Source organism: Danio aesculapii, chromosome 2 (genome assembly GCF_903798145.1).
Source record: "Danio aesculapii chromosome 2, fDanAes4.1, whole genome shotgun sequence".
Lineage (NCBI taxonomy): Eukaryota > Metazoa > Chordata > Actinopteri > Cypriniformes > Danionidae > Danio > Danio aesculapii.
Window position 1 is genome coordinate 17,561,716 of NC_079436.1, and position 16,103 is coordinate 17,577,818.

General features: G+C 36.8%; 1 protein-coding gene across 2 annotated transcripts in view; it reads left to right on the forward strand.

Annotated features, from left to right (window-relative positions):
* Nucleotides 1–16,103, forward strand: part of si:ch211-267e7.3 (ADAMTS-like protein 2) — a 65,068-nt gene that overhangs the window by 39,273 nt on the left and 9,692 nt on the right. For both annotated transcript variants that reach the window (XM_056473921.1, XM_056473929.1), the window contains exons 10-16: nt 3,456–3,783; nt 6,537–6,640; nt 6,727–6,853; nt 8,604–8,817; nt 10,793–10,948; nt 11,052–11,222; nt 12,558–12,734. In XM_056473921.1, the coding sequence (XP_056329896.1) occupies nt 3,456–3,783; nt 6,537–6,640; nt 6,727–6,853; nt 8,604–8,817; nt 10,793–10,948; nt 11,052–11,222; nt 12,558–12,734 (1,277 nt within the window). The remainder of the gene's footprint in view (nt 1–3,455; nt 3,784–6,536; nt 6,641–6,726; nt 6,854–8,603; nt 8,818–10,792; nt 10,949–11,051; nt 11,223–12,557; nt 12,735–16,103) is intronic.

The window sequence follows — 16,103 nt, forward strand, 5'->3', positions numbered from 1 at the left end:
GTCAGGACCTCGGTTTAATGTCTCATCCAAAAGACGGTGTTCACTGAGCAGTATAGGATCCCCATCAATATACTGGGGCATTAGGACCCACACAGACCACAGGTTGAGTGCCCCCTGCTGGCCTTACTAAAAACACTTCCGGCAGCAACATAGCTTTCCCATGTTTTCCAGGTACTGACCATTCACGTGAATGGTTTGTGAGCACAATTAAGTGCACACAGCATGCCATATCATCTGATAATTGTAAAAAATAATTACAAAAGGCAACTGACTGTGTAAAGCCACATAAAACAACACAAAAATACGATGAATATGCCGACATCAGCGGCTAATCTGCCGGAGTCAGCTGAGGTGAAGTGACGTCGACCAGCGAGACCTAGCTGTCACTCAAGTGGACACGCCCTTAATTATGCAAACTTAATATAACCTAATATAAAGGAAACGGATGAGTTATAAAAAAATTCATCCCCCTCACTGTTGTCATGAAGGGTAATATTAGCTATATGAACCAAAATCGCTCTTCGTACCAGGCTGTAAACACCCTTTTTTCTGTTGTAAAGTTGGCCATTCTAACAGTGGGCTCAATTGAAATTTGCTATGGAGCCAGGACTAGCGGAATTTCGATGAATTGCAGTTTCAGCTACTTCCGTATTGGCTTCCTGAGGGAGAGCAGGAGGTTGCCGCTTGGGCGCAGCCCTGCTTAGCTTTAGTGGGCGACTATGTGAAAGTTGCAGAGAGTTAGCTGCTGGCTAGGTTGCTGAAACCACATGTGTAGACTTTACTCCTCTGTAAATGTACACAAATAAACACCGGATATATTGCACAGTCAGATATAATAGTGCAAATGCGACACACAACAGTAATGCCACAGATGACAGTTTGGGTTATTTGTTTAGTTTATTCAGTTTCCTTCGGCTTAGTCCCTTATTATCATGGTGCCACAGCAGAATGAACCATCAACTATTCCAGCATGTGTTTTATGCAGCGGATGTCCTTCCAGCCACAACTCAGTACTGGGAAATATCCATACACGCTCACATTCAGTTTAGTTTATTTAATTCACTTGTATTATGTTATATTATTTTAGTGCTTATACAATTATTGTGTTAAACTAATATTAAATGGTGGGCGACGCGGTGGCGTAGTAGGTAGTGCTGTGGCGACCACAGATTAATAAAGGGACTAAGCCGAAAAGAAAATGAATGAATGAATGAATGAATGAATATCAAATGGCAGCATACAACAGAGACACAGCACATACCCTTCATTTAGCCTACATTTACAGTAATCGCAGAGCCCTCCTTGTGCGCTTGTAAGGATGTTTTGCTGCAACGTGTGAAGAACAAAACCTCTTCTCTACATATAAAATGATTTGTATGCCGAATAATACAAGTAGTTTATGTTTCTGTAAAAAATAATTGAATTGTAGAAAAAAAAAGTATAAAATTAGGTATATCTGACTATTTGGAGCACAAATTTTGTCAAATTTACCTAGTTAAGACCAAAAAATAGTTCAAAATAAATAAAAATATCCCCTATTTTACTCTCCCTATAGATAATCTATATGATTCCTGAGATTAATGAATTTCTTTTGAAGTTAACGGACTGGATAGCAGTTTTTGTTTAAAAAAATCCAGATTTAAAACTTTTTTAAAAGGTTTTCACAACAAAAAAAGGAGTTCTGGCAACAACACACCTTCACAAGACAGTCAAGTTAAGATGTAGGATGTAAGACCGGCATAGATAAAGCCTAGGTACTGATTGATTCTACATTGTATGTTTTAACATTTACTTTTGTTAAAGTAATGTGAAAGCAATGCTTTTGTGAGTTATAATATTAGACATATTTTCTTACAAAAAATCATTGTTCCATTAAAGTAATTTGGATTTAGATATCATTGTATAACAAAAAAAAGCCCCTCTTTGCTCTTCCTCATTACTCTAGCTCTTATTTCTCTGAGCAGTATCAGTTCCTTTCTATAAGTAGCAGTTCTTATGTGTATTGCCCCTTCGTGTTGAATCGCTTAATGCCTCCTCATTTGTAAGTCACTTTGGTCAAAAGCATCTGCCAAATGACTAAATGTAACATGGATTACTTTTGATAATTGATGAAAGGTAGGCTGTGGTGTTGACACAATGCTCAATCGGTACTAATGGGCCCAAAGTGTGCCAAGAAAACATCCCCCACACCATTACACCACCACCACCAGCCTGAACTGTTGATACAAGCAGGATAGATCCATGCTTTCATGGTGTTGATGCCAAATTCTGACCCTACCATCCGAATGTTGCAACAGAAATCGAGACTCAGACCAGGCAACGTTTTTCCAATCTTCTATTGTCCAATTTTGGTGCGAATTGTAGCCTCAGTTTCTTGTTCTTAGCTGACAGAAGTGGCACTCGATGTGTTCTGATCTGCCTCAAGGTACAATGCGTTGTGTGTTCAGAGATGCTCTTCTGCATACCTCTGTTGTAACGAGTGGTTTTTTGAGTTACTGTTGCCTTTCTATCTGCTCGAACCAGTCTGGTCATTCTCCTCTGACCTTTGGCCTCAAGGCATTTGCGCCCACAGAACTACCGCTCACTGGATATTTTCTCTTTTTCTGACCATTCTCTGTAAACCCTAGAGATGGTTGTGTGTGAAAATCCTAGTAGATCAGCAGTTTCTGAAATACTCAGACCAGCTCGTCTGGCACCAACAACTGTGCCATGTTCAAAGTCACTTAAATCCCCTTTCTTTCCCATTCTGATGCTCAGTTTGAACTGCAGCAGATCGTCTTGACCATGTCTACATGCCTAAATGCATTGAGTTGCTACCATGTGATTAGCTGATTAGAAATTTGCGTTAACGAGCAGTTGGACAGGTGGACCTATTAAAGTGGCCGCTGAGTGTACACACTCAACAGTACACAACAGTACACACCTCTAAACATAGTATTTTTAATAACCAATTTGTAATAACTGATTTCTTTTATCTTTGCTATAATGACAGTACATAATATTATAAAATATATTTCTCAAGATGCTAATATTCAGCTCAAAGTGCAGTTAAAAGGCTTTACTATGTTAATTAGGCAAGTTAGTGTAATTAGGCAAGTCATTGTATATTGGTGGTTCGTTCTGTAGACAATCGAAAAAACATATTGCTTAAGGGGGCTAATAATATTGACCTTAAAATAGTTTTAAAAAATTAAAACTGCTTTTATTCTAGCTGAAATGAATAAATAAGACTTTCTCCAAAAGAAAAAAAAATGAAAATACTATGAAAAATTCCTTGCCCTGTTAAGCATGTATAAAATTATTGAGTAATGATTATTGAATAATAGTTTTGTTTAATGTACTTACCATAAACATTGAAACATTCAATAAATAGATAAAGAAACGCTTACCTTGTCCAACACACCATTGACTGACTTGACTGATGTGCCATTTAAACATGCTTTGCTATTGTGCAGGCCCCGATTCCAACCTGATTGATGGTGATTCGTCCAGTTCCAGTGATTCAAACACCTCCACCCCTCTCCTGAAGAGTCTCCTCTATGACGGGGCATCATGGTCCTCCAGACAGCCCTGTAAAGACTCATCTGCACTCTCCGGCTGTTCCATACTCAAGCTCAACTCCAGTGCACCACTGGACAACAGCTTGACCCTGGAGATCTACCCGGGCAGCCTGGACCTGCACAGTCCCGATGGAGAGCCCAGGACCAACGACTCCACCAACCACCAGTCTAACATCCTCCAGCTCCACCAGATGGAGCCAGTGCAGGCCCCCCACAGCGAGAGGTCAGACACAGGCCACACGAGCGGGACCGAGCCTTTAGACGAATGCTCTGACATATTTATAGCCACGGTCTGGCTTGAGTTGTTATGAATGGAAACGTGCACCAATCTTTCAAAACATCATTGCAACCTTTCTGCAGATGTGCTTGTTAGGGTAGAGTAAAGCAGAAAGCTTTTCCGTTCCCAGCCTTCAGTCGTTCAATCCTCAGGGGGGAAGTTAACATGAAATTATGAAATATAAATGAAGCTTTTCTTGACTAGTTGGATATGCAGGAACTCGGGGGATTTACACTTTTCTGCTGTAGGGACTGAATTGATGGTGATGTAGTTTAATGAATCACATTCTGGTCAGACTTAAGCAAACATACAAAGTGTGAAAGCAATGAAGGTGCATTCAAGTTCTGATGAGTTATATGTGTACTCATTTTAGCCCTGTAGTTTACAATAAATCAGGCTTTAGTTTTTTTTATAGTTATATTTCTGGACTTTCTGGCATTTAGAAGAGTTCAGGTTAAAAACAGAATTGAAAGAGAAGAAGGTAGAGGAGAAAGATATAGGATTTAATTTAATTGAATTAATTTACTTATTGAACAATTCGAAAAAATGAATTTAATAGCACTTGATTTACATACTATATACTTAAAATAGTCATGACATAAACTAGGAAATAACTAGATACAGTGCTCAGCATAATTGAGTACACCCCATTTTGAAAATAAATCTTTTGCATCCATTTCTCAGTGAATATAGGCTATGTATTTTGGTGCATTTAAACAAAACAGATTTATTAAAATAATATTTTAGTTACCAAACATATTTAGAAATGGAAAGATAATGCATTAAATTCATGCAAAATATAGAAAAAAAAAATGACAACCTACACAATTTCAACAATTTTTTTTTGCTTCTCTTGAATTTTCTTTTATTTTTCTGTAACATAAATTTGGGTGTGCTAGTTTTTGGACTGTTATCTTAAGTTACTTTGTTAGATAAGCTCCAGAATTGGCTTCAGTACTGACTAATCTAATGTATATGTACAAATATAGTATTGTAAAGCTTCCTATTAAAAATATGAATTTAAAAGATAGATTTGTCAGGGGTGTACTTATATATGCTGAGCACTGTATATTTTTTCTAACCTTAATGCATGTTATCTTTATATAACCAGTACTTTTGTTAGGTAAGTAGTTAAAATACATGCATTGAATGCATGGGGGAAAATGATTTCTGTTAAATTATTATTCTTATTTTTGGGACTAGCAATTTTTTGACTGGCCTAACCAGATATTAATCTTTTTTAGCCTGACATTTTATCCATTTAAAAAAAATACATACAATGTATCTTCGTTTAAATGTTTTTTTTTCTATAATTTGTTTTACAAAATTGCATTTATAACAACAATGTGCATGATTATATAGCAGTTTTATAACTGTAACAAATGTACTATAATGCAATACAATTTAGTATGATTACAATATTTAAAATATTTTATTAAGTACAGCTCAATATAAGTATATTGTTTCATTTTTGAATAAATTAGTTAGTTTAGTTTGTTTATTTATAAAGCGCAATAAAACAACAATTGTGCTGTACATACCTAAAAGTGCATTATCAAAAATAAACAACAACAGAATAAAACAACATAGAGTACATCCAATATACCACACAACATCAAAGATAAATACCAAAACACTAGATAGGTACAATAGGATCAATTTTCTTTTGTGCAAGATTTAAAGAGTAATTGGAAACTGTTCTAATGGACATAGGTAGCCCATTCCACATTTGAGGACCCACTACAGAGAAAGCTCGATCTTCAAATTTAAAAATTTGGATCTGGGAACTATTAGCATTTTCTGGTTTGACGACCTAAAACATCTGCCAGATATTTTAACAGTAATAAGGTTTTGAAAGATAAATCGGAGCCTAGCCAATTAAGACCTTAAAAACATACATTATAGTTTTAAACTCAATTCTAAAACATATCGGCAACTAATGTAGGGAACACAGGATAGGAGTAATGTGTTCAAACATGTGGGTACCAGTTAGAGGCCTAGCGGCTGTATTTTTTTACCACTTGTAGATCAATGGATTGGCCAATACCCACATAAATTGTGTTACATAGTCCAAGCATGATGATACACAGTCATGGATTAATCTCTCAAAATTTTAATTAAATATATCCATTATGAACGAAGATGGAACTGTCCACCATATTTGAAAATAGTAAAAAATAGACATAGTATGTTTTCTGTATATATAGAATATCTTCTTCTACTGCTTATCCGGCGCCGGGTCAGGGGTGTATATAAAGTCTCTTTTGCAGATTTATTTTGAGGCAGACACCAAAATGGGACAAATCTAGTCTTTAACATAGCTTGTTAACAAGTTTTTAATGATTAAGGAAGGAATTATAATGCTTTGTTTAGAATTTCATCTTCATATACAAGGACCAAAGTATTTACAGCTACTGTATATTTCTGTCCGTTCGCATCCCGTCCCTTTCTGCCCCCTGGCAGCACAGTCGCAAACTGCTTTTACACCTAAAAAAACAAGTTCTTGATCCCTTAGTACCGTGGCGGTACCACAAGCAATGGTAAGGGTAATTTTGAAGTGTCACCCACTGTATGTATAATAAGATAATATGAACTAGAATATTTTAGTTGTGTGATACAACTCTGAAAACTCATTTGAAAAAGCAATGCTCACCATATTTCCCTTGCCTTCTCTGTCTGGTTTCTACTTTCTGTGGCAGTAATGAGTTTGAGGTAGAGTCTCTGGATCATGACGTCAGCATGCCGGATATGTACAGATGGAAGGTTTCTGCTTTTGCACCTTGCAGCTCAACATGTACAACAGGTGCATTTACAAACACAAACATGAAGCCAACCAGCAATTCATCACAAAAACAGAACAAACCTGACATTGTGCTGTTGTCTCTGCAGGTATAAGCACATCTTATGCGTTATGTGTAAAGTATGATGGGTCAGAAGTGGACGAGAGTTACTGTGATGCTTTGACCAGGCCGGAGCCAACGCATGAGTTCTGCACAGGGAAAGAGTGCCTGCCCAGGTCTGATGCTCATAATTCATGCTAGTGTTTAAGATTTATTTCATTTCAGTCAACACGCCACCATATGGGTAAGCCTCACTAGAAGGCAAGCTGTTCATCTGGCAAGCTGCATCATCTGTGCACCAATTATCGATATTTACATGTGCTTCTTGCCTTCTCTTTTTGCCTCCTAGAAAAGCTGTGTGAGTAGAAGTAGCAGGACTTCCACTCTCGAATATAAGGACGTTAGCATTCAGAAAGTGAAAGTGTTAGATTGTTTTGTTCATAAGGGCGAATACTACTCATGCTTCCTGTTGGATAAAATGATAATTTAAACAAACGAACATACATACACACTTTAAAAAATATATATATTTATTTAATATATTATGTTCAAATAATTTGTGTGTGTGTCTGTATGTGTACTGTTACGCTGATAAAATCAAGAACGATCTCTGAGAGCCTCTTCTCTTGTGAAAGTGAAAGCCACTGAAGCTGCAGTATAGTTATACAGTCTTCACAATATTATTTAGGTAAGTGATGATACACAACAGTAATTCCCCTCCAGCTGATCCCTCCTGTCAAGAGGGAGAAAGGGAGGATGGAACGCAAGAGCCAAGAAGAAGAAAACATATCCACATGTGAGCATGTGGAGGATCACGGGGAAAGTCTGCAATATCAAATTTAGAAAACGCAAAATACATTTTTGGGGATTTTACAGGCACAGCTGTTGCCAGCGAGTACAGCGGATATGGGGAAGTAGGTGGCACAGCGAGTTCAATTACACACTGATGGGCTGCCTATAGTAGCATTAGAGACATGTAATGGAGCAGAAACCATTCAAGGATGAACCTAGATGATCTTTCAGATTCTGAGCTGAATGCTTCCCAGACCTCAGATCATTACCTCTTGACCCAATACAAAAAGCTGTGCTTTCTCAAACAAGGCAAAGTGCTGAGGTACTCATTCCAGTGTTATTGATATTGATATATCATTGATATTTTGATAGAGGGTCTCAGAGCTGAAAATCTAAAGGTTTACCTATCCTAAAGTTTAGTTGAATGTCTTGTTCATGGTCTTGTATAGATCCTGAGGTTTGTCCTGCCCTGAATGGCCTGAAAATATCACCCAGACATTCATGGAGACAAAGGCACAGTTGTTGGGATCTTTCCCTTAGCATTTTCATTACTTTGGAATCTGCCAATATTCAGGAACGCAAAAGGTTTAATGTCTCTCATACCTGACCTGCTAGAATAAAAACACACAGAGAAAATAACTTTTCCGTTATATATTTTATTGTTAATTTGGATTGCTTTCTAGATTATAGAAATTTTGATTCCCACATTGGTCAGTCGATGACTTCAGTTGTCCAATCTAATGTTTTGGATTAGGATTGTGCGGCAGTAGTGACTGCCCCAAATGTGCCAAGGAAGTCTTTGGCCCTTCATAAGAGGCAGCCCTCGAGCGGTCATGAAAAACCAGGGATCTAACTCGTGCAGTGAAGCAAATAAAGTAAATGGGATGTCCTTTGGCAGCAGGGGCTATTCAGCTTTCTTCATCAAGGATGTGAAAGTTTTCAATGGATGTTTTTCAAAAACCTGAACCAAGGAAGTCTTTTGTGCTCTTGTCTTGTCAGGCCAACAACGCAGGCTGATTTGTGTCAACCAGGACACCAGTCTCTGCAATGACAATTGTCCAGAATCAATCTTTATTTTAATTTGTTTCGGAAAAAAATGTGGCTTCACCTTTAAATTGTTGTATTGTGAGGCAGATGGGAGACGAGCCGCTGGAGTGAGTGTTCTCGAACCTGTGGAGAGGGCTTTCAGTTCCGCACGGTGCGCTGCTGGAAGATGATGGCACCAGGGTTCGACAGCTCTGTGTATGATGAGCTCTGTCAGGCCGTGGAGCTGCAGAAACCCATGACGAGGAAAGCCTGCAAGAGCAAGAGCTGCGGCCCACAGTGGGAGATCTCAGACTGGTCTGAGGTCAGTGTGAAAAGCTTTCATAGTCTCAGGATGTCATTTAAAATGCAAGTGAATTAAATATTAGCTATTGAACATTTTTTTCTGCAGAGTATGATACATGAGAAACAAATAAAAAATGTATATCTTTCTATGTATATATCTTATCTTTTTTTAAGTACTTAAACTTATTGGGCCCTATTTTAATGATTTAGGCGCAAATTCTTAAGCGCATTTTGCAAAAGCATTAAGGACCAGTCCGAATCTACTTTTGCTATTTTAAGGATGGAAAAATACGCTCTGTGCCCCGGAACATTTTCTAACAGTGTTGTGCTTATTCTCTTAATGAGTTATGGGTGTGTCAGAGACTCATCTCCCATTCCCTTTACCAGTCAGTTGCATCACGCCATGGTGCATTTGCTATTTACATGGCGGACTTTGTAACGCTTCACTAGCGAGAAAACAGTTAAACAGACCATCTGCAGCGTGAGGATAAAGAATAAGCATCCTCCTTTCAGCCTCTTTACTTTCTCTTTACATTACTTTTACTCTTTACTTTACTCCTTTAGTTTCGTGTAAGCGCAAAGATTTGTTTCAAGACTATTTCTAAATTCATTTCTAATTTCCAGCAAATGAATAAATGAACAATAATAACGAAGTGTGGTCAAAAAACTGAGTTATATCCAAACACACATGCTATTGTTATGCTCCGTATGGTGATGCATACGCCTCCAAAACCCGACAGGTGGACAAATCTAAACTTGTTTTTATTAAAACAAATATAAATATGCATATATTAAATATTAATACTGCTAATAATAACAACATTATACAAATGCAAGTTGTCATGATTAAACTGAAAAAAGCCCCCAATATAAAAAAGGCATGGAGGCAGTGGTTTTATATTTATGTTCAAAATAATAATCATTTTTGTAATATTTTAATCTTTTTATACTCTGCGCTGCTTTCAGCTGGTCAATTGCGCAGTCTATTTTAGTTCCTCAGAATAGCAACACACCAACAATGAACCTTAACATGCCTTTCTAGACGGGAACACTCATGAGTCCACAAAGTGGTGCAGATATTTAAACAATGTGATGCAAAACGTGAAAAATATCAACAAATTGTGCCAAACATGTCATGCGCCTTATTGCAAGTAAATGAAAGGGCCCTAAAACTTAATTTGAAATTAGTCCAAAGTGAACTCAAACATTTTTTTAAAGTCATATAAAGTTTAAATGAAATTGAACAATTAGGTTGTGTTTTATTTGATTAATGTTAAATTATCTGCAAATACTGTTCTATTTTAAATTTTGTTTTAAAGGGAGCATATGTAGTAATTTTCAAGCATTCATTGTTTTAAAAAATAATTAACATAAAAAGAAAAACATCTTCCTTTGTTGTCTACTTAAGCTATAAACAAATATATTTTTTAATATGAAGTATGTTTTTGTCAGAAAAAAAAGTATGTGATTTTTGCTTAGACTTTGTTACTCAGAGGAAAGAGGACATCAAATATTTAAATATTAATTAATATTCATAACGTTTGTTTGTTTGTCTGCAAGTATTGGGTAAAGTTAAGTAACTAAACATGTTACTTAGTTACTTTTTAAGGAATGGAATGTTAAAGTATGTCATGCTATTTTTGCGTTTTTTTTGTTTTAGTTTTTTCTAGACTAAGATATGCTTAGGTTTGTAATACATTGTTTTTTAAAAGTAACTTTGCCCAAATTTCCAGCGTTTGTTTACTTCTAATCAAAGAATGAAAAGGAGCTTTGCCCTGAGTATTTGTGTGCACTGGATAACAGTACATTCACTCTTGTACAAGAAATAATTTGTGTACTGTAATTCACTTAATTACCACCGGTTTTACTAATAACAAGTGTTCCTGAATTCTGTGTCCAGCCTATAATAAGTGCCCAGTCATTGCACGTTGTTTTTACAGGTTATGTAGCTTATAAAGCCAATAGTAAGTAATGTAATGTTTTATTTCTGATAGTGTTCTGCACGGTGCGGCGGTCGAGGAGTGAGGAGTCGTGATGTGCGCTGTTCAATGGAGGCCAGACTTTGCAATGAGTCCACCAGACCGGTCAGCCAGAGGGAGTGTGAGGGGCCGCCCTGTGACCGCAGGTGGACCGTCTCTGACTGGGGCCCGGTGCGTTTCAGAAAACATCCTGCCAAATATCACATAGAAGCTTGACACTTTCATTTGTACATTAAACATGACATCATGTGTGTGTTTTTTGTCCCTCTCTAAGTGCTCAGGGCCGTGTGGAGAGGGCAGGATGAGACGGTATGTGGTGTGTAAGAACAGCAATGGGAAGGTGATTTCTGATGGTCAATGTGATCCAGAGCTGAAGCCACTGGCGGTGCATCCATGCGGAGACAAAAACTGCCCCGCTCACTGGGTGGAGCAGGAGTGGGAACAGGTGAGATGTTCATTTACTGTATGCTGCAGTTTATGAACAACACTACAAAAAAAGTATTTTCTTACTTAGATTTTTGTCTTGTTTCTAGTCCAAATATCTTAAAATCTTAAATATAAAAGCATTTTCTAGAGAAGCAAAAAATTTTGTATTGTTTTAAGAAATAATATGCCAAAATTAAGTTTTTCCTTAAAATAAGCAAATTAATCTGCCAAAGAGGAAAGCAAAATAATGTCCCAACGAATGTCCAAACGAGATTATTTTGCTTGATTTAAGGAAAAACTTTGAGGTTGAAAACTTTTTAAGGTTGAAACATTTTTGGATATCTGGACTACTCAGCAATAAAAAATTTTTTGTCTTGTTTCTAGTCCAAATATCAAAAAATTCGTATATCAAGAAGCATTTTTTAGGCAAGCAAAACGTATTGTCTATTTTTCAGAAATAATATGGCAATATAAAGTCCGATTTTTGTAAAAAAAAAAAAAAAAACAAGCAAAATAATCTGCCAATGGGGTTAGCAAAATAATTTTGTTTTTCTTTTTGACATAAGATTATTTTGCTTACCCCATTGGCAGATTATTTTGCTTGTTTTAAGGAAAAACTTAATTTTGCAATATTATTTCTTAAAAAAAGACAATATGTTTTGCTTGTCTAGAAAATGCTTCTTGATTTAAGTGTTTTTTGTAAGAAAATTATTTTTTGTAGTGTACAAACAAGATACAAAATAAGTAGTTTGTTTGCAGTGAATGAGGTGGCACATGTTTTCCATTCTGCTTAAATATTTTCCAGTGTTTCATCTATGACATGACACTCAAAAAATGACTTAAGTAAACAGAGCTACTTAACCTTATTGCACTGCCTCCATGTCATGTTTTTAATAGCATTTTTGCGTAAATGGCTGTTTTGTAAATTTAACATATTAAATAACAAAATTAGAATATCAAATAAAACTTTTATGAATATCTGGGATGAACAGTGTATCGACAGCCATATTATTATTGGATGATAAATGCTATTTTTAAATTGTTTTTGTTTTCAGTCCAATAACAAAATTAGGCTGATATCTTTAAGCCAATAAGTTGTACTTTTCCACTGGTTAAACTGGTATTTTGATTTTGGCTAACATTTAGCGACCTGCTTGCATTATTTATTTTTTTTATTTGTCAGGCAGTAGATTTTGTTTATATTAAAGATTGTTGGTCATAGAAAAGTGTAGCTGATTAATAAAGTTCAGAGATCTTTCTTTCCAACTTTCTGATGTTTGTGCTGATCATTTTAATTTGAGTGAATATGCATGTAACGGGTAATAAATTATAACTAGTATTTTGTGTTGAGCAGTGTAACTCTACGTGTGGCCGTGGGATGAAGACGCGTCAGGTGGTTTGTGCAGGGCTGGAGGCTGGTGTGTTTAAGGAGTTTCCCGAGCGGATGTGTGACAGAGCCCTCAGACCCGCAGACACTGCGGCTTGCTTTGAGAGACCCTGCTCCAAGTGGTTCACCACATCCTGGTCCCAGGTTAGCAGTGGTTACTACAGTTTAAATGGTGTACCTGGTTTTCATATTGAATGTTTTATGTACTTCAAAATTCATGTACAAATACACTTTGTGCTATGTGTGAACAGTTCATTGGGATGTTGACACAATACAGTGACGTACTGTACAGTCACACTGTAGTTAATATGTAATGTGTAAATACAACATAGCCCATATAAACTATAAATATATATATATATATATATAAACATATAAAATATATATATATATAAACATATAAAATCTGATATATGGCATTATATGCAATTATGACATAAAAGTTCATGTTTGGATATCATATACAGTTAGGTCCATAAATACAGTGGTTCTCAAACTGGGGGTCGCGACCCCTGCGGGGGTCGCAGAATAATTTCAAGGGGTCTCGAGAGTGATTTAAAAATTGTGTAATTTTCAGTGATTATAATAAATATTTTTCAGTATTACAAGTGAAAGCTAATATTTTCAGATTTTTAAAAATATATTACTGATTCATAATGTATTTAGGACACATTCAGGCAGAATGCATCTCTGTACTTGAAACGCAGCGCTCAGGAACAGTTTAAAACTTGTCATGTCATCTTGCCGCTGTAAACAAAGCCTTTAACGCTTGCCCCGCCTTCGCGCCCCTCTTATTGGCCCACTGCTCTAAGAACAGAACACGAATGATTGGTTAAAATCAGCTGTCAATCACTCAGTCAACACCTCCTGTCTTTAGATGAAAGGAGCTACAACCACGAAAATATAAAGCGCTGAAGATGAGAGAATGAAAACAACACTGACAGATTTTGTCTTAGAAACACCTAAAGCTACAAATAATGGCACATCTGATTACTGATCACGTAGTGAATGTTAATCCACCATCTACACTTATTGAAGAGTAGATAAAAGACTTCCATTGGCTATGTCCGCTACGAAAATAACTAAAGCATTCACTGTAAAGTCTGTGGGACGGAATTTTCAGGTAACTGTTTGCCACATCTACACATTTTAATCACGAGAGGTTCTGTTTAATCCTTCATTTAATCGCCAGACGCTGTCAGCCGTACAAGTGGCAGCAATATGTAAAATTTAACACCACGTACACCATCGCCAAAACTAATATTGCAGCTCATGAAAAGACCGCTATTGCTATTAAAATGTCATATGCAAATAATAAGGTATATGTCAAAAGCATCTGTGCAATATCAGACACCACCCGTGAGAACACAGCAGTTATCGTTAACAGATTCATTAATGAATTCATGTCAAGCAGTGCGTGCAAGGCCGGTGATAGGTCCGTCCGTGATATCTTTCGGTCACTCTATGTTATAAAAATGTATTTTCTTGTGATAACGGGATTTCATTGAGACATATTTTCGTCACGCATGCATATATATATATATATATATATATATATATATATATATATATATATATATATATATATTTGCTTGTTAGTTTTGATTAGTGTTGATTTCAAATGCAATAAATCTGTTTAAAAAACTTGTAGTAACATAGCGATAATTGGTGGGAGCCACTAAATTTTGGCTGGTACGTGCGCCTAGGAGCACCAGTACTACCAAGCAAAAATGTTAATTTCGAGCCCTGTAATCTATAGTAAATATAGTTAAAATATTGAGAACAGCTTAAAAAAAAAGCTATTTTTATTGTTTGTATATGCTTTGGTAGTGGGGGGTCGCGATTTCTTGACGATCTTACATTGGGGGTCGCTGGTTTAAAAGTTTGAGAACCACTGCATAAATATATGGACATTGATACAATTCTAACATTTTTGGCTCTATACACTGTATGTAGCAAACCCATTATACACCGTATAATGGGTTTGAAATGAAACAAACAAGATGTGCTTTAACTGCAGACTGTCAGCTATAATTTGAGGGTATTTGCATCCAAATCAGGTCAACGCTGTAGGAATTACAATAGTTTGCATATGTGCCTCCCACTTGTTAAGGGTCCAAAAGTAATTGGACAATTGGCTTCTCAGCTGTTCCATGGCCAGGTGTGTGTTATTCCCTCATTATCCCAATTACAATGAGCAGATAAAGGATCCAGAGATCATTTCAACTGCGTTATTTGAATTTGTAATCTGTTACTGTCAACTCTCAAGATGAGATCCAAAGAGCTGTCACTGTCAGTCAAGCAAGCCATCATTAGGCTGAAAAAACAAAACAAACCCATCAAAGAGATTGCAAAAGCATTAGGAGTAGCCAAAACAACTGTTCGGAACATTCTTAAAAAGACAGAACACACCAGTAAGATCAGCAACATCAAAAGACCCAGAAGACCACGAAAACAACTGTGGTGGACGACTGAAGAATTCTTTCCTTGGTGAAGAAAACACCCTACACAACAGTTAGCCAGATCAAGAACACTCTCCAGGAGGTTGGTGTATGTGTGTCAAAGTCAACAATCAAGAGATGACTACACCAGAGTGAATACAGAGGGTTCACCACAAGATGTAAACTATTTGTGAGCCTTAAAAACAGGAAGGCCAGATTAGAGTTCTGAAAATGCCTTCACATTGCTGGAACAACATCCTATGGACAGATGAGACCAAGATCAACTTGTACCAGAGTGATGGGAAGAGAAGCGTTTGGAGAAGGAAACTGCTCATGATCCTAAGCAGTGAAGCATGGCGGTAAAAGTGAGATGGCGTGGGCATGTATGGCTGTAAATGGAACTGGTTGTCTTGTATTTATTGGTGATGTGATTGCTGACAAATGACCCAGAGCATACTTTAAAAGCAACCAAAGAGTTTTTGAAGGGAAAGAAGTGGAATGTCAAGTAATGGCCAAGTTAATCACCTGTCCTGAACCTGATTGTGCTTGCATTTCATATGCTGAAGACAAAACTGAAAGTAAAATGCCCCAAGAACAAGCAAGAACTGAAGACAGTTGCTGTAGAGGCCCGGCACAGCATCACCAGGAATGAAACCCAGTGTCTGGGGATGTCTATGGAGTCTAGACTTCAGGCTGTAATTGACTACATCGGGTTTGCAACTAAGTATTAAAAAGTAAAAGTTTGATTTGTGATTATTATTCTGTCCAATTACTTTTGGAACCTTAACATGTGGGAGGCACATATGCAAACTGTTGAAGTGTTTTAGTGTTCCACTAGTGACTATATACAGCCATATTGCACTGCTACTCATGTGATATTGCGTTTATACAACAGTTCGATGGCATAATCCTGTATAATTAACAATAATCCACAATAATTAACCATGAAAAATCCAGAGCAGAGCAATCACTGTCACTTACCTATTCTGGAACCTTGACCGTCTTCACTCTGTTCAGTATGGCAGACTGTTCGCTAATGCACTGAATCTCAGAAATAATGAATATTTAAAAT